Genomic DNA, 22,085 nt, shown 5'->3' with positions numbered 1-22,085 from the left:
CGGATCGCGGCCCCGCCGGGCAGGGCGCGGGCCCCACCACGATGCTGCTGTTCGTGGAGGTGAGGCCCGGCGGGGCGGCGCGGGGCCGGGCCGGGCCGGGCCATGTGGCGGGAAGGCCGCGCACGCTGCTCCGCGCCGGGGCTGACACAGCAAATCCGGGCCCGGCGAGGCGGTGGGGGGAGGGCTCGGCCTTCTCGAAGGTTCCGCCGGTGCCGGGGCTCCCGGGGGGGGTGGGGGGGGAGGTGAAAGGCACCGCGGTGACCTTCGGCGGGAGCCGCCGCACCGCGGCCTGCGTGAAGGTGACGCGGGCCCGGCGGGCGGGCGGGTGGGGGCCTCCTGCGGGCCGCTCCCTCGGTAACGCTTGGCCGGGCCGCGGGGCTCCCGCTTCGGCCTGGGCGCGGTGGGAAGCGGTTCCGCGGTGCTTGAACACCGGCGATGGGATGGGGGCAGCGCGCTCGGCCGGCGGAGCGGCCCCGCTGGGTCTGATCCCATTGCGGGTCGGGTCGGGCCGGCCCCAGCCGTGGAGGTGACCCGGGGAGGGCGCCGGGGGGTGGCGGTCGAGATCCCTGTGTCCGTCCCGGCAGCGCGTTGGGGTCCGCGGCCGCGGCCTCGTCGCTCTGCAGCGTTTCAAACGGTGCCGTGAGGCCGCTCCAGGGAATTGCGTGGCCGCTTTGGACTCCGCAGTTAAGTTTTGGCCTAGAAGCGTGCAGAGCAAACGGGTGCTGGGAGGGCGGTGGATTGTGGCGTGTGTGCGGTGGTGGGGGGGTCTTTCAAATGAATGCCGACACGCGTCCCGTGGTTAGGAGCCTCTACATGTAAAGGTGTGGGAAGGAGCATCTTCCTGCGGCTCACTGCCCCGGTCCTGAGCGTATTCAGGATGGTCTGAATGTCACTTCATTTGTACGGGGGGGGGGGGGGGGGGCACACAATGGGCACAGAGTGACAGCGTTTGGTTTGACTATCTTTATCTTCAGGAGGAGCTGTTGGAGCGATGGGAGCTGCGGTGGCAGTGCTTGGGTGCTGGATGGGGCTCAAAAGGAGCTGGAGCAAATGGAGCAGTGCGTGTGTGCGTGTTCAGTGAACCGTTTTAAAGCAGAAACTCGACTTGGGTTGCTTTGCTTGGTCTTCTTTCCCACTGACAATGTGGGGTGTTAGTGTCTGTGCTTTCCATTCAGGAAGAATTGGGAAGGTTTAATGATGAGCTCTTGAGGAGAATTCACACTTTCTGAAGGTGCCTTGTCACTGCCAGGGCAGGGAACATGAGTTCTTACCCAGCTGCTCTGAAACACTGGAGTCGGATGCTTAGAAGCAGATGCAGCTTTTACCTTGGGATCATTGGGATTGCCTGAAAAATAAGGTACAGAAGGGGACTGTGCTGGAAGTCCTGAAGGAGGATTCCCTGCCTCCCTTTAGCTGTCAGCGTTACCTTTTACACTTGAGTGTGCACGTGGTGAACGTGAATTGATTCCTCCATGGGGGGGTTTGCTTTTCCTTTAGCATCCCTTGGCAGAAAACACTTGCTGCAGTAAGGGGCTGGTGGGAGGCTCCCACTGTTCTTTGTGCATTATTGGTGTAGCTCTTGTTTCTCACTTCCAGCCAGGAGCAGGGGTGCTGTTCACAGTCCATGATTCAGGTGCGTTGGGAACATTAAGAAATGCATTGTGAAGAGTGGGATTGATAACAGCTAGCTGGGCCTGCTTTGGGCTGTGGTCAGTTGGTACCTGCTCCTAATTCAGTGTATTAGGAATTTATTGGGCAAATTGAAATCTTTGTGTTTCAGGTGGGTGAAACAGCGCTCTGATTGTTGCCAGTGATGTTTCCTAGCTGGAAAACCAGGCCCGTGGGAGGCACTGGGTGTTGCTGGCTCTGTTTGCTGGTAGCTGAGGCTTCCAGCTTCCCTCTAAGTGCCCCCCCGCCCCGTTCATACAGGAGGGATGGACACACAAGATGGTGACACAGGTACCATCTTCATACAGCAGAACTGTGTTTGCTTGACCGAGGGCGAAAGGAGTCACCTGCAGTCGTGGGATGCTAATGACAGAACCACGCTGCGTTCAGTGGAAGTAACTCTCTTGTAACCATTAAAGTTAATGTGTGTTTTGTGAACTACCTGGCACCTTCCGAGGGCTGAGCTGTCGTTACCTGATCTCCTGTGGTCAGTTCCAACGGAGTTGTCCTTGTTGCTTTTGGTCCGACACCAGCTTTCTCTCTCTTGGTTTGCCTCACAGCCTGGATAAGCTCTGGGGAGGTGACAGGTAACTGGCACGGGTCCGAGTCCACTTTGGACACACGTTTCTTTCCCTACCTGTCAAACCCCCCTGCCAGCTTCTCTTTGCCATGGATTTGCTGATCCTTAGGGGTTTTTTTTTTTCCCCTTTCCACTTCTGGAAAATGCTTTGATTCTTGCCTTATGAGTTTTATTAACTTCTCGATTTTTCCCTTGGATTCCTTGTTAGAGAATCAAGTTTGCTGTGGGAAATCTGTCACAAGCTCAGTGCAGGATAATTTGCTATTTAAATAGACTGCTTTAAAAGAAACTCCACGTTTCCATTTTTGCTTGCCTTAATTGAATCTGTTAAATGTAATTCCGACTTGCAGTGAGAAACTGATGCTTTGCCATCCTTTCGCAGAGAGATAGATGCTTTCTAGTTGGTTGTGTGAGGAGCTGCTGAAGGAGAATCTTTGATCCCCGTTTGCCTAAAGGAGTGGGAGCTGGAGGGCAGCTCTGCTGCGGAGGACAGCTTTGTCAGCTCCCGGGCACCAGTTCCTAACCTTTGTAACTCTGGAAAGCTTTAACCTCATCATGAAAGTTCCCGATAGCCGCTGGGAGGGTTGTTGTGCAGCCAATCACAGGGGCTCGGTGGTGGTTGGCCTCAGTTAAATAAGCAAGAATTGAGATTCTGGACCCTCTTCAGAAGAGCCGCTCGTGGGGCACAGCACGCTGTACTTTCAACAGGCTTATGGAAATGAGGGACTTCTCCTCTCGGAGTCAGAGAATCGTAGAATAGTTGGGGTTGGGGAGGAGTATCTGAAGGGGGGCTGTGGGGATGCTGGGGAGGGACTCTTCATTAGGGACTGCAGTGACAGGACAAGGGGTAACGGGTTCAAACTGAAACAGGGGAAGTTTAGATTGGATCTAAGGAGGAAATTCTTTGCTGTGAGGGTGCTGAGGCACTGGAATGGGTTGCCCAGGGAGGTTGGGAATGCTCTATCCCTGGCAGTGTTCAAGGCCAGGTTGGACAGAGCCTTGGGTGATCTGGTTTAGTGTGAGGTGTCCCTGCCCATGGCAGGGGGGTTGGAACTGGGTGAGCTTCAGGTCCTTTCCAACCCAAACTATTCTATGATTCTATGACTTTAAGATCATCTGGTGCACGGTGTCTTGCTGTTAGCGTGCATGGCATCAGGGCCGGGGCTTGCCGAGTCGCAGTACATGTCATGAAGTGTTTCTAGAACAAAGAGGAAGCAGCCCACGCTCTATTCCAGGTGTGTTCCGTTGTATTCATGGCTCCATTCATCACTGTATCACCCTGCAATCAGTTTAGTTCCTTTGTGCTCTTCACTTGGATCTGTGATTTCTGAACTTCCATGTCACCACGTGTGTCTTCTGTTTGCTAAAGGGAGTAACATCATTTGTCATCCTCAGAGTTGCTTTTTCCTTCTGATCCCCTCCACAAGTGTAGTGAGCTCCCTGAAGTGAAGTTTCACTTTATCAGACTTATTCCTTAAAATTGCTTTCTGCATGAGCCTACATCCTGACCTCAGAGACATAAGGCAGTGAGTAAGTTTGTTTTAATGGAATAATGAATCATCTCCTGGTTGTCTCTCGTCTCTCTTGCTTCGATGAAAAGTAAATTCAAGGAAATGGGATGTGCTGGTGCTCGCTCCTGAAGCAAGTGGGTGCAGCAGGTCACTTTCTTCCAGGGGAACGATTGCTCTGGCACAGAAGGGAGCTGTGCCTGTGTCCTCTCACACTGAACTGCCTCTTTCTGCTTCCAGTGATACTCTTCTGCCAGGATTAATGGAAGTGGGAAAGCTCCATTGGTGTGTGGGTTCAACCAGTTCTGCCTGGGGGGGGGGTCCTGAATCCCAGAGAGGGCCTTGCCCAAACTGTGCTCTTTGTTTTGCCTTTTCTCATGATTGTCTTCAACCTCTCTGGTGGTGGCTGGAGGTTTTTTGTTGCTGGATCTGGGCTTGTCCTTGTAGCAAACAGCTTTGGCACTAGGCGTGACCTTGGTAGAGGAATTATCTCTAAAGCTATTGCAACTGCTTCCTTATCCTTTTGCTTTATGTTTGAGGCCTATGGTAAGGCACTCCTTAATTTCAGAATTCAGAGGCTGGTCTCTTAAATATCAAACTTCCTTATATTGGAATTTGTGTGATAGGAGCTGGGATTAATGGCTTTGGCCTTTTAAAGTCGAGCCAGTGGTGTGAGTGCAGTGGGCTGCCCTCCGATGCCTGAAGGAAGCAAGCGCCGTTGCTTGTGGGGTGTTTGGAATGCTTGCAAAAGCAGAGTTTCGTGTTTATGTGGAAGGAGTTTGTTTTCTCATGGTAGAGCAAAAGCCATCGCAGTGCTTATCCTCTGTGCTGTTGCTGGACTCCTTCCCCAAAGGCCCTTGAGCAGCTCTTGGAAGGGCACCTTGGAAGGCACCCTGTTTTGCCATGGGAATATTTATCTGTGTCAGATTCCAGGTTGGAATCCAGCAGTTTCTCTTGTCTGTCTCATTGTTTCCCCTCTAACTATGGACTTTGTTGCCCAGTCTCAAAGGGAGACGATCCCCCTCGGCAGCCTGGGACGCTGTGTGTGTATCCCAACACTTGGAAACACCTCTCAGTGTCCTTGGCTGCAAGTTGAAGGAAATGATTAGTGTGGAAATTACTAGTAATTAGTAGTAAACCCACTGATGTGTGTAAGATGTAGGTAAACTCCTGGGGAAATGGGGTAGTACTCAGGTAAGTTGATGAGGAATCCTGGCATAGCGCAGGCGATGCTTGGTTAGTATAGATGTCACTAAGCCATTAGTTTCTTCTCCTTGACATATGTTTTTTTACCATCCTTTCTAGGAAGGGGTCTGGAGGAGGGAAAATTTCCCTCTCTGGTGAAAGGGACCTGGAGCATTATGACAGTCAAGTCTTTAAAAGCTTGTGAGTTCCCAGAGTCCTTGACGGCTAGCTGCTGCCTCTGCTGCTCTTGTCGGATGTCAATAAAGAGAGGTTGAAGGCAACACTTCTCATGGAGGTAGAAATGAAATACTTGGAAAATACCAAGGATTTTCCTGTTTTGATTAATGAAAAAAAAAAATAAATCACATAGGTGCTTAATAGCTGGTTAGACACTTGAGATGTGGAACTAGAGCGAAAGAAATCACTAAATTCACCTGTATTGTCTGCCTTGACTTCTGAAGCAGCTCGGGATTGTTTCTCCTAATGGAAGTGTTCTGGTCTCTCCAGCAGGTAACATCCAAGGGCGCTGGCTTAAACCCTAACGCCAAAGTGTGGCAAGAAGTGCCCCAGGGGAGTGGGGAGGCTGTGCCACCGACGAATGGCGCAGAGCACTCGTGGCAAGAAACAGCGGCTGCGCAGGGGACTCCTGCTGAGGGTGAGATGGCACAGCCCCGGGTTTAGAGCCCAGCTCTGTGTAGCACTGAGGCTTCTCTGTAGGACTTCTGCCCTGAGAAGCAACCTCTGGCTCTTGTCCTTGAAGTTGTTAGGATGCAGTATGGGATAAACATGAGAAAGCAGTAGGCACTTTATAGAGATAATTGGCCTGACCACAATCCCTAAACCACCTCTGGTTTAGTGTCCAGAGCTGTGCTAGCACAGGACAGGTACCAGGATCCAAGGGGCCCAGTGATGACTGAGTAACGCGCTAAGAGGGAGACAGGATGCTAAATGTGTAGAAATGGTTTCGTGGCTTGTTCACCGTTGCTGCACTTTAGTATGCACTTTACCCCATGAACGGGAAAATAAGATCTGAGGGCACCTGTGATCCTGGTAAATCACTGAGGTGGTGCCAAGAACTGTTAGACAGGAGCGTTGTGCTGGAGTAGGGACTGCAAAACATCTGTGTTAACACCTCTCCGTTTAGGCTGATCCTGTTTCAGTCCCTGTTTTCCGTACTTCCCACGTGGTTGGCCAGAACTAAATATTCAAATGGTTTAACTCCTCTGATTTGGCCTAGACTTGATCTGAAGCCAGTTGTGTAGGCAGTGTACTCAAAGCACAGCAGAGGCCTGTTAAGCAGGAAGCAGAAGACCCCCTGGAAAAAGGCATAGGAAAAGTTAGGGATAAAGACGCAAGGATTCAGTTTGTGTGGTGGCCCTGTCAAAAGTTTCTGGTAAGTCAGCAGAAGCAGAGAGAGAATTCTGAGTTTGTGACACAGACTCCTTCCAGATACAGTGTTCTTGCTTTTAAGCAGTTCCTAATGCAAGTAGTTGAATAGTGTCTCTTCTCCGAAGCGTGTTTTAGTGAATTCATTGTTAGTGTGGAAAAGATCCAGCAGAGGAGTTGATTTTCTTGGAGCAGCCTCCTTCTCCTGATCACACTGAAGTTGTGCTTGGTTTTATCTCGAGCAGCTGTGGTGAGGGCTAAGCTGAGGTGTCCTGAAGAGATTGGCTGGTTTCAGCGTGTGTTATAACAGCCACTAGATGCTTCTGGGTCCTTTATGTAAATAGGAATCACGTAATGCATTGATGTAAGCTACTTCAGTGCTTTGGGTTTAGGAGCTCACAGTAGGTTTTCTGTCACTGGCTGTTCCTCTGCCAGGTAACATAGAGATTGCAGAGGATAGCTGCAAGCAATATGAAGTGATGTATTCCCCGTCTTGTGAGGCCACAAGAAATGGGACAGGAGTCGATGAAGCATCTGCAAATGGAATTGTCCTGGCGACAGAGGATCTTGGATACCAAATCTATGAAGTGTCTGGTGAGTAGCTGAGTTCAGTGCCTCTGTCAGTACGTGTCATCCTCTGAAGTGTGCTGCAATATGATATGACTGAGTGGGAGCTATGTGTGTTCGAGAAGATCCATAGCACTTGGCCAAGTAGGTGAAAACTGGGATCCAAGTCATTCGAGAAGATGTAGCGTGGTGCTCTGTAAGCATGTCTCAGATGACCTTTTCCTCTTGGCCTTACTTAAAAGGATTCTGCCTTTTATTGTACATTGAAACGTGTTCTTGGATTGTGTTCTTAGCATGAAACTGGAACTGACGGTCAGTGTGGTCTCTTCTAGGTGAAGGCAGCTCCACTGTGTCCACAGAAGACATTAGAGAATGTTTGAAAAAGCAACTTGAATTCTGCTTCTCACGGTACAGTGCAGTTAACGTAGCTTTGTATAAACCCTGTATTAAAATCATTAACTGTTTTTTTTCTGGCTTGGTATCTATCTTCATAGAACGCTAACAGTGAGTGAGAGGTGGTTGTGATGTAACACAAGATCTGCTGTAGAAACCCTGCGGTTCCTTCTAGCTGTTCAGTCCCGTCCATCCATCCTTGTCCTGTAATGGGGATTGAGTAGGATTTCTGTGCTTACAGCTCACGGTTGTCAGGTGCTGAGATGATTGAGCTGTGTGTTACCAAAAGAGGTCTCTGGCAGGATCTGTCTTGAAGACCAACATGCAGAGCACTGTAACTTCCATTCGGTTTTTGAATTACCTTGCTCTGCTTAGTGTTGATCTGCCAGGATTCTGGCTAGAGTTACGTGTGGATGGTGCTGGTGAATGTTTAGGCCTGCACTTATCCTGTTGGTTTGAGTCTTCTGTAAGGGAAGTTCAGCATTTTCATCAGATAGTGAACTCGTGTCTTTTTAGGGAGAATCTTTCAAAGGATCTCTACCTGATGTCTCAAATGGATAGTGACCAGTTCGTTCCGATATGGACAATTGCCAACATGGAAGGCATAAAGAAGCTGACAACTGATATGGACCTCATCCTTGAAGTTTTGAGATGTAAGTGTGGCTGTTTGGTGTCAGTGGAACAAAGAATCCTTGCTTGCTTTAGAGAAGTGTATTAGTCTCGGAGCATGTGTTTGGGTAAGTGGCTGTTCCATGCTCCTGAATTCATCTTTTGCTTTATAATAAACTGTTTACATCTGGCCCAGTAAGAGGCTACACAAAGGTACTGCGAGCAGGGAAAGTCTTACTCTGGGAATAAAGCTGGTCTTCTGATTGAGTGCAGAAGTTAGCTAGAGGTGATAAAACTAGAAGAGGCCCGTTAGGAAAAGCTGGTTAGAATTCCTGGGCCATGCTCCCTGTTGCAGGATGTTCCTCGTGGCACGTGGCTTCAGGAAACAGTTGTCAGTGAACTGTTAAAGTCTTGGTTCTGACTCAGTTTCCCTGCTTGAACTTTCCCTGTCAGGGCTTTGCCTAGGAGTGGTTTTATACCCTCTGACTTGAGTTTGAGCTGGGAGTGAATTGAACTTAGGACTGAGCTTTCTAGATAGTTAAGCTGTAGGTGGAAGCAACATCAAATAGCTGAACTGTGCTGAAGATCTAACAGGACATAGCAGATCAAACAGTCCTTTACCCCGAATTCCAGAAAGCTGGATTCTTAAGCAGTTCTTTGTTACAAGTTTGGTAATGGAGTCTGTTACTGCTGAGGTGCTTTGCTGTGTACAACGTCCAGTATTAAGCCAAGTTTCTGGTTTAATTTCAGCTTCTCCTATGGTACAAGTGGATGAGAGAGGGGAGAAAGTAAGACCAAACCACAAGCGATGTATTATCATTCTTCGGGAGATCCCTGAAACAACACCTATAGAGGTAAGTAAATAGAAATGAAAGAAAGAAGAGCCTGTTGATGGGTTTGGAAGGTGCCTTCAGACAGCAGCAGGAAGTGTTGCTTCAAAGGTCAGCTGGCATTTCATTTGATTAAACACTGATATTTTTCTTGTCAATCACGTAAGTTATCTTTTCTGCCTGGCTGTACTATCAAAAGAGCCAAAGTAAAAACTTGCTGGCGTTGTTGTCCCTTCCCCTTATTTACTTACACATTAAAATGCTCTCCAGTGAACTTCCCTCTGCCCCAAACCTGAGCTGGCTGGGCTTTTTGGGAAGGACGTTTGGACTGGTTTCTTTTCAGATCCCGAAGCAAAACCAGGCCAGGGCATAGCTTGGAATTCAGGCTGAATTTTTGTCACAGCAGTAACTTCCCTTGAAGTCAGACGGTTGTTTTGGCAGCGAGAAATGTTACTAAACATTTCTCATTCATTGTGACCCAATGTGAGCTGAGCTCATTATGTTCAGGGAAGGGAGGATAATAAAATTCCTACTGATATTTGGCGAACGGAATGATTTAGTTCTTTGTTCTCTCAAGTTGTAACACAGGGTGTTTGTCTACCAGCATTTTTAATCAGTTCTTTCAGTTCAAATGCTGAACAGCTGCTTTGCCCTCTCTTTAAAATCTGATTATTGCAAAGCCGTCAGGTTGCCTTGGCTTAGAAATATTTGCTAGAATTGTTCTTGTCTAGGTGTCTCCCCTGAGCTAAAGCCACATTTGGGCCACCTCTTTCATACAGAAGTGTCACCACTTCTACACTGAGCTCGGGTTTCTTTCCACATGGGTCTGCTACTTTATAGTTGAAGCGCTCGATAAGCTGGACTGGTGTTGTTGGGTTCAGAAACACACCTCGAGGGAATGAGAGAACATCCCTGGTTAAGGGAGAACTGCAGCTGGAGTGTAAGCTTCTGTTGGTTTAGTGCTCTCTTTACACCTTAGAGCTGGCTCCCCTTGACTGCCTGACTTCTCCCCCTTAGGAGGTTAAAGCTCTGTTTAAAAATGAGAACTGCCCCAAAGTGATCAGCTGTGAGTTTGCTCACAACAACAACTGGTACGTTACATTCCAGTCGGATACGGATGCCCAACAGGTAAGGCTGCCTTCAGCTCTCAGTGACATCTCGGTTTTGTTACTAATACTCCTCCTGCTCAGGAGGATTGCATGTGTGCTTCCTGTGCCTGGCATAAATGGGTGTTTGCTGATACCCCTTTTGTTATTTTAAGAGGTTATTGGCAAATTCTAGTTAATAGAGAAGAAAGGTGAGAGCCTGTGGGGTTATAACTCCCTTGTCTGCCTCTTGCCTCAGTGCTCTGTGACCGTAACTGTCATCCAGTATGCTGAATTTGAAGTGCTAATGAATTTAGCTGGGTTAATGGGGTAGTACCTTGCCACACGTTTGTGTTAATCGTGCAGCATCCTTGGAGAAGTACAGTTTTATCAAGGTGTCTAATCTCTTTCATATCTGCAGGCATTTAAATACCTAAGGGAAGAAGTGAAAACCTTTCAGGGCAAGCCAGTAATGGTAAGGCTGCATTATGTGAGGATTCTGTTAGAACTGCATTGTGTATTCTTTGTGTTTGGATGCTAATGTGCATGGGGGGTGTTATGACACTGAGGAATTAGTGGGATGGTTCATACTACTTGCTCTGTTGGCTGTGAACTTGAATGAGGTCATGGATAGCTCTGAGAAATGACAGTCGTGTGGCTGCTGGTTATTCCCAGTGCTGCTTCCCAGGAGGTGTGAAATACATTCCTGTTTCATCTTCCCTTCTCCACGCTGCCCAGAATCTGGGTCTGCAGAGCTCAGGTCCCTTGCCATCAGGAGTCTCTAGCCTGAGTTAGCTGCTCTGCAGCTAAGTCTCGAGTGATCTGTTTGTACTGTGAGAGGAGCTGTCAGAATTGGAGCCTGGACAATTAACTGCTATAGAAAGCAGTGCTTGTCTTAAACTTGATGGATTCTCTACCTAAAGTGTGTCCTTCCCTTTAGCACGCTGTGAGAATGTAATCTCTCTTGATTTTATCAGTGTTTATTCATAAGCAGTAATCAATCTTCTTCCTCTTAGCATCCCCTGTTACAATTTCAGTAGGCCAGAAGGATTCCTCCTCCTTTTCTCCCAACCCTGCGATGTGATTTGCTGTCTTGCAGGCAAGGATAAAAGCCATCAACACGTTTTTTGCTAAGAATGGTTACCGGGTAGTGGATTCCAGTGTCTACACTCAGCCAGTTCAAACACAAGCACAGTTTGCCTCGCCGCTGTTTATGCAGCCTGTATATAGTCCTCAGCAGTACTCAATTTACAGCATCGTGCCTCAGACTTGGTCTCCAAATCCTGCACCTTACTTTGAAACACCACTGGTAAGTAACGGCGGGTGGAAACGTGAGGAGCTAACCCAGAACATCAGGGATCATTTGGTGGACAGATCAGAAGGGTTAGCGGGCTTCTCAGCTGTAGAATGCACAGGTTTTCTAGTCAGATCCCTCTGTTTTAGGGTACTTCATGTTACATCATGGAATCACATACTGGTTTGAGTTGGAAAGGACCTTAATATCGTCCAGTTCCAACCCCTTCCCATGGGCAGGGACACCTGCCACTAGCCCGGGTTGCCTGAAGCCCTGTCCAGCCTGGCCTTGAGCACCGCCAGGGATGGACCTGCTAAAGCAGCACTGCCAGAGAGGCTGCAGGGCTCCCCATGGACTGCCACTCACTTCAGTGAGTTCTGGTGTGAAATTCCAGTATCCAGTAGCTGGTGTTACTGGAAAAGCTGCAAAGCAGGAGGACTCTGATGTGCAGACTGTTAGCCTGGCAGGGTTTTCACTTCGCAGCGTGCTAGATGGAAAGTACAGGCTAGATGAGTAACTGCTGAAGCTGATCTCATGAAACTGCAAACGTTTTCCTTTTAGTTGAGCCGCTGAGTTGTTGTGTGTGTGTGTGTGTGTTGCAGGCCCCCTTTCCTAACGGTGGATTTGTGAATGGCTTTAATACACCAGGATCATATAAAACAAATGCTGCTTCGTTGAGTATAGGTCGCCCATTCCATAGAAATCGGTAAGACAGCTCTGTTTGCTCTCTGAGAACTTCCAGTATGGAGATGCTGAAGTGTTCCTTGCACTTGTAAAATGCAATGCCTTCTGATGGGATTGGGTCGCTTTATCAAATATGTATGACATCTGCCAATTGGATTTATAAGAGAAAATCAAGGTGGCAGCTTAAGATCCTAAAATAGTGGATGCCTTTGCTGGAGAGAGCAAAGGTAACTCCTTTAAAAGCCTCAGAGGAACTCCTGCAGACAAATAACTAACTTCCTCCTAAGGTAACACTTCTAATTATGTTTGTTATACACAGATGATAAACTCCTGCAGCACAAGAGTAAGCTTTTCCTGTCGTGTGATGAGTCTTGCAGGGAGCCATTCAGTTTATGCAGCTGAGAGTTGCATGCCCTGACTGCTGTGTGCTAAAACTTCTTGATGCTGAGTCTGGGCCTGTAATTTATTTGCTTTATCCCCATCTTTCCTGTTAACTGTAAGGACTCAGCTCAGATATAAACACTGAGCGGGGAGGAAACAGCTTTGTATGTGCTGAAAGTGTACTCTGTAAATACAATGGAGTCGTAATCTGTTTGTGTGGGTGGGAATTGTTTTATTTGCAAGCTCTTTCACTGTATCCTGTGGGAATGGGAACTGCTTTTTATATCCTTTGAGAAGTCGGTTGACAACTGCCAGTACATAAGAGGGCTTGTGATGCAGTTAAAGGTCTGTGGCTGTTGGCAGAAGGTGAACTTCAGAATCTGCTCTGCAGTGACTCAGCAGAGTCTTAATGCAGGCTGTGAAACTGGGAGCATGACTCCACTTGGGAGCCAGGGCAGCTGATTCAGTTCCAGCTACTCTGCTCCCAGTTAAGGTCTTTTTGTAAAGGTGTTTGAGTTCTGTAGGGTTTTGGTTTTTTTGCCTTAAATTGTGCCCAGACTTAAAACTCTCACGTATAGGGATCCTGTCAGAAGTTCTGGCTGCTGAAACAACACAGGAGTTGTACACACCCAAGCATTGACATCTTGAAATGCCCATACGTTCACTGCTGCCTTGTAGATCACATCTGTGTGATCCTTAAGCTTTTAGAAGTCTTCTGGTTACGTCCAGGCTGAGTTGTGAAGTCAGGGCTTTAGGGTCAAGCGTGGACAGGTTCTGCTGGTCTGTCTTGGTTGTCTTATCGTTCCTGCCAATCCTGTTCAGCCTTTGCTTGTACAAAGCTCTGGTTTTGAGCTGATAAACCTTCCTGTTGTGACAGCAGCTCCACTTCAGCAGGATTTCTCCGCAGACCGGAGACAGGGAAGGCAGCAGCCTCCAAGGTTTGGCCCAGTGATGATCAAGTATCGCGCTAAGAGAGAACAGGTCCGACAGTTGGCTGTCTGGGCAGCCTGCACCTCATGCTTTTCCTTCCCTTTGCTCTCTCATGTCATCTCTCCTTCTCTCTGCTTTTTTTCCCTTCCTTATCTTTCCTCGTCTTTTCTGCTTTGCTCTTCTGCCCAGACAAGACTGCGGCCTTCTCAGTGACGGGTAAGATTATGAGATCTGAGGGCTGCAAAATGACTTGAGGATCTTCCAGTTTGAGAACAAGTTGAACCAAACGAAAGAATTCAGTTCCCTTACCTCCTCCCCGTGGTGTCTGCTGATGGAAGACTTTACCTTACTGGGGCCTTAAACCTGGTACTTAATGCTGCTTGAATTAACCTTTGCTCAGCACTGCAGACCAGCAGTTCTTGCTCCAGTTCAGTTTTGTTGCTTGTGGCTGGATCAATTTGGTCCTCAGCATGGACTTATTTTTCCACGTCGCTGCCAATGCCCCCGTGCTGCAGGCCCAGGCAAAGGAAGAATCCCTCGTTGGGTTCTTCCAGTTCTTCCACCGCTCCTAGCCTTTGGGTGGGTTTTTTTTTGTTGTTGGTTGAGGTTTTTTTGGGTGTCCCCCTCTTTGAAATCTATTGGGCAGCGACTTCAGTGTTTTCTTCCAACGGCACCGCTTGAAAGGAGAGGAGGTTGCAACAAAGCCGTTACCAAAAGGAATAGATGGAGGTAAGGAAGAGCGGTGTTTCCTGAGCTCCTTTGCCAGCTGTGACTGCACTGTAGTTGGTGGTGGTTCCGTGCCTCGTGGTTTGGGTGACTGAGATGCTGCTCTGTGTCCCGCAGCGTGAAGCCCCACTTCCGATCATCCAGCAGCTCGGAACACGCTGCGGAGGGTCCAGCTGCCCTCGGTACCATGCCCATGGGGGACGGACCACTGAACAGAGCCAGCTCAAGGAGTTTTGTTATGGAGCGACATAACAGCACGGTAACAGGCCACCAAGACCAAGGTTATTCCCAGAAGGATTCTCCTGCTGCACAGATGGAGCAGAATGGCGATTATGGCATTGGCAGGGGCAGGTAAAGAACCGGCTGTGCTGCTTTTTGCTGTAAAACACCATGAGGCAGCTGGGACACTGTGCTGTGGGTTCGACTGACTTGTGTTAGCCAAGGGTCACCAGCCATTGGCACAGTATGTATTTCTGTGAAGACTGATGGGGAAAGCTGGTGTCTAAACAAGCCAGGTGCAGTAAACACTTAACTGGGCACACGGGTGCTTCCTGCTTGACTGTACAGCTGTCAGTTGTTCTGACAAACCCCTTGCAGTGAGGCAGTGAGGTGTCTTTGTTTCAGTATAACTGCCTGGTTTGTGGCCTGAATTAAAGCAGTTGGTACTTGTGTTGCTGTAAAGAAGAAGCAAATCCTCGTTTGGGGAATTTAATGCTCCTAAATGTTTTAAAGTTAACTGGTTCTATGTTCTGTCTGTTAAATCATTTAAAAATACGTGACCAAGACAGAGATGTGAGAAATCAGATGATTTCTGTAAAATTATAGGATACTTTTCTATGATGGTACAGTCTCGTTGTCCCTTGTTCAGATACAGTGCTGTAGGATACCTCCTCCATGGGGAGAGAAAAGGGAACTTGTTTACTGTGTTGGCTATGAGCCAGCAGTGACTCCTCCTGAAGATGGAGAACATCCCAGAACTGTATCTTGAGGAACATCAGTAGGCTGCTGTAAATTCCCTGCCACAGGCTCCCCTTTGTGCGGATGAGTGTGCACTTCAGCTGCGTGAATGCACTTACTGACTCTGCTCTCCCTTTAAAGGAGGAACGTTTTCAGAGGTCGGAGGAGACGAGAAGACGACCGGGTTTCAGTAAGTTCTGCTTCCCTTACCGCAAGGAGTTGCACACAGTGCAGTGTGCTGGCTTTGCGTTGGCTGGGGGAATGGTGTAGTCCTTAAGTTCCCGGGTTACAGTGTGGGGTTTCAGTGAGGAAATGCTCTGACACTGCCCCTGTTACAGCCCCATTAACGGGTATTCTCCTTCTCTAGAGACCTCAGCCTTCAGCAGAAACAAAGACTCAGACACCAAAGTTTGATTTGCTAGCATCAAATTTCCCACCTTTGCCTGGCAGCACGGCAAAAATACCAGGAGAGCCTGTGCTGGAGAGCAGGATGTCCGACATCGTTAAAGGAGTCTGCAAAGAAAAGGTACCTGCTCCTCCCTGGCACGTGCACAGTGGGCTGCATGTGCTGCCTCTCCCTTCTGCCCTGCTTAAAGAATCAGTTTTAGAGCTGCACATTAGAATGCTTTAAGCCCAAGCATTGTACTAGGCTTGTTAATCTAATAGTTAACCTGTTTGCTTTGCCCCTATAAAGAGTGCTTGCTTTAGAGACGATGCTCTAAAAGAAGTAAAATTCCCATAACCAGCCTTTGGAAATAGTGTTCTTCTTAGATGTCTTGAACAGTTGAAGCACATTCTGATCTTTCCATCCTTTGCAATTTACCCTTTCTGTGCAGGAAAGCAAAGATTTGCTGCCCAGCTCTCCAGCCCCTGCTCAGGAAGAAGAGACGCACAGCCCTGTCCAACAGCCTGTGGCAAGTGTGAGTTCACCAAGTCAGACTGAAGCTGTGGTCTTAAGGTATGGAGATTACTTAAGAATATTATAGTTTGCATGCTCTTAGCAAAGAATGGTTTCTTCTCCCTCTGAGGTAGGCAGCTTCTCTAGAGGCCTCTAGATGGAACTAACAAATGGTGGTAATGGCCCTAAAAACCCCTCAGTTGTGACTTCAAAGGAAGAAAACGCTTTCTCACACAGTGATTTCTGTGTGAATAGGCTTTAATGATAAATTGTTCTTGATGTAACAGCACAGTTCAGCCAGAGAGCAAGCCAGAAGAAGCGTCTGCTCAGAAAGAAGTCGCAAGCCACGTTTCCCCACCCGTGTCTGTGTCTCCTACCAGTGCTGCAAAGCCACCAAGGACAAATACCACTTCACCTTCTGCTAATGCAAGTGCAGCTCCTGCTTTGTTGATGCAGGTGAGGCCCAGAGCAAGGAGTGGGTGGGGAACGTGGGGACCTTTCTCTTGGATGTGCTGTAGTGCCTGGGACCTTCTCATGTGGAGTTTGCCACAGCTTGTGGTGTAATCATAGAATTGTTAAGGTTGGAAAGGACCTTAAGATCATCCAGTTCCAACCCCCCTGCCATGGGCAGGGACACCTCACACTAAACCAGGTCACCCAAGGCCTCGTCCAACCTGGACTTGAACACCACCAGGGATGGAGCATTCCCAACCTCCCTGGGCAACCCATTCCAGTGCCTCAGCACCCTAACAGGAAAGAATTTCCTTCTTAGATCCAATCTAAACTTCCCCTGTTTCAGTTTGAACCCGTTACCCCTTGTCCTGTCACTGCAGTCCCTAATGAAGAGTCCCTCCCCAGCATCCCTATAGGCCCCCTTCAGAGAACGGTTCCTCATACACGTTCTCGCTGTCGTGCCTGTGACGGGGTGGAAGAGCGCAGCGTGGTTGTTCTGGTACGTGAACCTTGCTCTTCTCCCTTGGTCCCAAAGGAGCCCCGCAAGCTAAGTTACGCTGAAGTTTGCCAGAAGCCCCCAAAGGAGCCTCCTCCGGTCCCTGTTCAGCCTCTCCGGGAGCATCGCACCAACATCGTTCCCCCTGCCAAACCCGAAGACAACGGTACGCCCGAGAAGGCTTCGGAGCGGGCTCCCGACAAGGCTGAAGGCCGGCTGAAGGATTATTCTGGCTTCCGAGGCAACGGGCCTGCCAGGGGAGCTGCTGGGAAAATCAGGGAACAGAGGCGCCAGTTTGGACGCAGATCATCGCCTCAGGGAGCACCTCGGCGTGTCGGCAAGGAGCAGTACGTGCCACCCCGCTCACCAAAGTAACACCTGGCCAGCCAGTTGTTCCTCTGCTTCATTTGAGCTGTGGACAGATAAGCAGCAAAAGGAGACTGTGAGAAAGGAGTATTCACGAAGGGGAATACTGAACTGGAGCGCGGCTTGTGCGGAGAAGTTGGGGAGGGTCCCGAAATTCATCTCTCAAAGTGATTTCACAGATGCTGGAGGATTCCAATCGATATAAATATAGAGATTATAATTTTTGTATTTTTTTTTTGTTTTTGTTTTTAATTTGCAGAGGGTTTCCTGCTTGAAATCAGGTTTGGGCTTGTGAACGTAGCGTTTTGACAAAGCGAAAGGATATGAATTGAGAAGTTCCCCTGTCCCTCAGTGGAGGAAGAAAAGGATAAGAGAATATTATTTTTGAGAAATCTAGCATTTCTGTACAATTAGAACTTTTTTTTTTTTAACCTATTTAACATTTGGCTTTGGGGCTGATGTGTCTGCCCTTGATGGCCTTGCATTGCAGAGCACGTCTGCCGCCGAGGTGCTTGGTCGGTGTGAGTGGAGTGACTGCAGCCAGATACCGTTGTCATGGCTTAGTCACCATTCAGATGATACAAACTGAATGTACTACTGTAGTAAGCCTGGTGTTTCCAGCTTGAAGTAGAGTCTCTTGACCTTACTAATGATTCATTCAGCAAGCTTTTTTTAAACTATCATTTTCAGGATGCTGGACTGTAGATGGGAGCACGTGGACAACAAAACTTGTCTTCAGAAGGAGCCTAAAGGGAGCCCGATGGAATTTTTCATTGGCCCTTTTTCTTCGCCTCCTTTTGAAGGCAGTTTCTTAGGTTTGGGGTTGGTTTTACTTTTTTCCCTTGCTTGTTACTTTCTCTAATCTCTTTATTACAGACTTTTTGTGCATTTCTCTTGCTATGTTTTCCTGAGGCAGGCCCAGTGTAGGATTGATGGGCGGCTACACAGTACTTCATGAGCGAAGAGCCTGGGATTCCAGTGGTGGATGTGGAATTCTGCCTTGCAGGTGGGAACTGTGGGCACAGAGCTCTGCCTGTCCCACAAGGGTTAGACTGCTGTCTCTTTGGCTAGCAAATCAGAGACGTGGCTGGGTTTTCTATACACTGACAGGCATGCATGTTGGTGTATGTACTGACAGCCTCCCCATGAAAGGAGGTTGGAACTAGAAGATCTTTAAGATCCCTTCCAAACCGTTCTATGAGTTGTGTTCTGGAGTAGGGTATTGGATGCTGTATGCTAGAAATCAGGGTTTATATGTACTGGGAACTCACTGTTTACAGCTGATGTAGTAGCAACTGACTTTTTAACTGTTTAAAGTGGAACTAAAGGTAAAGAGTTAAACCCCTCATGCTCGGAGAAGCTGCTTGGAAGGTAGTGTCTTGCCTAGCTGTGTGCTGACTAAATTTGCAACACTATTGTGTAGTAAGTGGTTAAGTTTCAAGGTGATTACCATAAAGACTGAAATAGGAAAATTCAGTGCATTAATCGGCCAAAATCAGCATGCCAGGGTTCAAAGTTCTGTATAAAGCGTTAGGGAAAAGTAGCTTCCAGCAGTAAGAATCACACCTTTTTGGGTTTTCTCTATTTTTTCCTTTTTTTTTTTTCTTTTAGTGAATAGCAAGTGTACAAATTTAAAGTCGTAAGTTGTGAACACTGGAAAACTCAATTGTGATATATACCGTAAACATCTTAGTAATATATTAGTGTTGCCATTAGAATGAATGTAAGTGGCAGTTCAGATAACTGTGAAGACTTTTCATCTTCTGGTTTCTTAGCCAGGTAATCCTTGGCGACTTCTTACTCAGTAGGCATTCTCTATCAACTGCTTTGAGAACACTCATATCTATTTTTATAAATATATATATAAAGCCAGAGTTGTCATTTCTCTAACTTATTATTCAGCTTGGCAATTGCTTTGATTTGATTCATAACACGATATAATGTATTTATGCAATTAACTGTTCATTTCTACGCATGTTATATATATACACACACATATATATATATATATGAACCCCAAAATCATTATTCACTTTGAAACTACCTGTACTGGGCTTGGGACGGGTTTTTTTGATTTAGTAAAAGAAATCCTTGATCACGTCTCCAGTTTAGGGATGCTTACGAGCCCTTTGCCATTTATCTCGATAATGCTACATCTGTTGGAACGACAGAGGAGTCGGAATGCTTACAAGTGTTCCGAGTTCTGAAGTGTAATGAGTTCAGCGTTAATTTTGCATCATTTTAAAGGCCATAAAGAATTACTGCAGTCCAGCTGGAGAAACAAAGCTGTATGATAGTCGCAGATATTTAGGATAGATGTGCACTGTCGTGGCAAAGAGGAGGAAGCGTTGGGATGCGAGCGGCTGCTGTGAGCTGTTTGCTGCTCCGAGGAGCTCCTCTTTGGGAAGAGACTTGTGGAGATCTTCCTCTCCAGGCTCTGGGGTGAGGGCATGGAGCTAATCCTGATCCATGCAGGCATCCGCTTCCAGGCCAGTGCACAGAATAACTGCGTAGTGCTGAAGGTATCCGAGTTGTTAAGGATTGTGAAATGTAACTTCTTCATTTATTAGATATGGGGAAGGGGGGGGAGAACCCCAAACTGCAGTTCAGTCTTGGTTTTGTGAGGCGATTGGGAAAGCTTGACCATGGAAAGGATGCTTTGTATGTCCTGGGTGTGCGTTTTCCAGCAGCAGATTATGGCTCTTGTACAGTGTAGGCAAGTAAGTCTGTGAACCCGTTGGCTGTTTCCAGCATAGCCAAACTTGGATGAGGACAGTCACCATTATTTATTTAATACCTGCGTGCAAGGATTTAACTTCAGCGTTTCCCTTCCTCCCCCAGTGCCATTGGTAACTGTGGTTTTGTTTTCTTTCCTTTCTATTCTTTTACGTGTGTTTGTGTGTGGGGAATAAGTAAATATAAAGGCTGTGAAAACCATAGTTTTGTGTGCAAGTTCTCCTGCAGTACTTGTATTGCATGGCAAACATATAACCTAGATGGCTAGCTGCTACATTCTCCTCCCCACTGGGGACACGGGCAAGGCCTTGTGTCTCTCTGCCTGTGTCTGCGTGTTGTGACGGACTGGGGGATGCGGGGACGGAGCCAGACTGACTGCCAGCACAGCTCCTCGTGCCCTTGGAGCTGGATCAGGTCCTCAGCAGAGGTGAAACTGTCCCTTGGTCAACAGCCACGTTCGTTGCGCGCTTGACGTGACAAGTGACGGTTCTCCGTGGTGCCTTCTTGGGTATAAAAGTACCAGAAGGTGCAAATCCCACCTCACTTTTGAGGTTTAGGAGCTGTGGCTTGCTTTCAGCGTTGTTGGCTTTTGTTAGCTGCAGACGTACACTTCCCCAAGTTACCTTCTTTTCCAGATCGTTGTGCACGGAAGGGATTGGGCCGCTCTCTTGTCCTTCTGCTGAGGAGTGAAAAAGAGAAGTTTTAACTGTTTGCATGTGATAGGAAAATTACAAGTGCAAAAAAAAACACAAAAGTTTGGGGTTTATTTCCTTTTGGTTTCTAAAATTAAGTTAGGTTTCTAGCATCTTACATTCCTGCTATCTTTGTTTTGTCTTTTAAAAACCATAAAGAAAGAGTTAGCCTGGCACAGTAGGATGGTGCAGTTTTAGCAGTAGGTTAAAAAAAAAGAATTAAAAAAAAGGCAAAAAAAAATAAAAAAAAAAGTAACCCACTCTATTAACCAGAAGAGAAAGATGATACTGTGGCAAATCAGTAGCAAATAAGTGACTTAATCGATGCTTTACTGTAGTTAAATAGCTATGGCCTTACTACTTTGTCGATATCAGCTTAATTGTCTTGAAACTGTCTGCTCTTTTTACTGTTAACCCGAGTGAACGTTCACCTGGGGTAGAATACCTGCTATGTACAGATGAGGATATTTTAAACCTGTAAAATGCGCCATTGTATTACAGACGATGCAACAGAAATGCACTTCGGGGGGAAACCTTGCTTTTTTTTTTTGTAAATCCTTGATGACTACAGATATGCAATAGAAGTTTGTTTCTTTGTTTGTTTCTAATTTTGATATTTCCTTCTTGAAACATTAAGATTGTTGCCATTAATCCGAATGATTTCTCATGCTCTTCTTTTGTGTGTGTATATACTACAGCTAGTGCGAGCTTCCTTTAGGGTGGTACCTAACCTGGGTTTGTGGGAGTGTTTTAGGTGGCTCTTTAAGTGCCTTTAGCAGGGGCACTTCAAGAAGTGAATCGAGTCTGTTTTCATGTACAGTTGGGAGGACTCGAAATGGAGTGAAAGCAGCTTAGTGCTGAAAGAGAGATAAATCCATCTGCAACCTAACCTGTAACAACTTTAAAGTTTTATATTTAAGAACCAGAGGTTTATTTTTATGGAGCTTCAGTTATGGATACAGTTTCCAAAAAAAAAATAGAAAAAAAAAAAGAAAAAAGAAAGAAAAAAAAAAAGCGATTTCCAATGTAAAGACTGTGCAGAAATGGTTGTTTTTGTTCTAATTTTTATAGAATACAAGATATTCAGATAATATATTGAGCTCACGTTACCGCAGCCTTCTCCTTCCTCCCGGATGAATCCAGCTGCCCCTTGGCATTTGTGATCCCTCTCTTCACAGCGGTAGGGCTGCAGTGGAAGGAGAAAAGCTTCTCTCCTGTGTCCGTTCCGGCATCGCCCCGTTGTCAGCCCTCTGTGAAGCAGGTTCATGCTTTAACTGTTCCAATGATGACGACGTGCTATTTGTATTTGTTTCTGACATTGCCAAGGTGCTATGGGAAATTGAAATAACAGGTAGAAAAATAAAGCTGATTTAAAAGGAAAAAAAAAAAACAAACAAAAAACCACACCAAAAAACAAACCAAACTCCCACCCAACTCGTGGAATTCCATGTGTTTTGCTGGGCTCAGCTCGAAATGGGGTTTCCTTTGGTTACCTTTATTTATTGCTTAACGCAGGGGGGACCAAACTTTGGGGGTTTAGCCCCATTTTGCCCATTCTGAAGGCCATGGGGAGGGGGGGGGGCGAGGCCTGTTGTCCATGTGGGGATGCCATAAAAGGGGGTGATGCTACCCCAACCCTCACTTCCCCCTCCGACAGCACC

At 47.2% G+C, this 22,085-nt stretch overlaps 1 protein-coding gene across 4 annotated transcripts; it reads left to right on the top strand.

Moving 5' to 3' along the window:
• Nucleotides 1–21,081, top strand: LARP4 (La ribonucleoprotein 4). Of its 4 annotated transcripts, XM_061443333.1 has the most exons (17): nt 1–59; nt 5,062–5,236; nt 5,449–5,596; nt 6,763–6,921; nt 7,227–7,302; nt 7,804–7,940; nt 8,647–8,750; nt 9,744–9,854; nt 10,233–10,286; nt 10,911–11,120; nt 11,708–11,811; nt 13,944–14,177; nt 14,925–14,973; nt 15,151–15,309; nt 15,620–15,741; nt 15,969–16,137; nt 16,670–21,081. In XM_061443333.1, the coding sequence occupies exons 2-17, from the start codon at nt 5,231–5,233 to the stop codon at nt 17,003–17,005; spliced, it is 2,178 nt and encodes a 725-aa protein (XP_061299317.1). In that variant the 5' UTR covers nt 1–59; nt 5,062–5,230; the 3' UTR covers nt 17,006–21,081. The 4 variants fall into 4 exon arrangements, with proteins under 4 accessions (XP_061299317.1, XP_061299316.1, XP_061299315.1 ...); XM_061443332.1 differs by lacking the exon at nt 5,062–5,236 and having other exon boundaries at nt 7–59; nt 5,452–5,596; XM_061443331.1 differs by lacking the exon at nt 5,062–5,236 and having other exon boundaries at nt 7–59.
• The last annotated feature ends 1,004 nt before the right edge of the window (nt 21,082–22,085 follow it).

This window comes from Pezoporus flaviventris, unplaced genomic scaffold, assembly GCF_033815535.1.
Source record: "Pezoporus flaviventris isolate CSIRO_AGI_PZ_B2104156 unplaced genomic scaffold, CSIRO_AGI_Pfla_v1 ptg000350l, whole genome shotgun sequence".
Classification (NCBI taxonomy): Eukaryota; Metazoa; Chordata; class Aves; order Psittaciformes; family Psittacidae; genus Pezoporus; species Pezoporus flaviventris.
The sequence above is the reverse complement of the archived record's forward strand: the minus strand, read 5'-3'. Positions and strand labels throughout refer to the sequence as shown.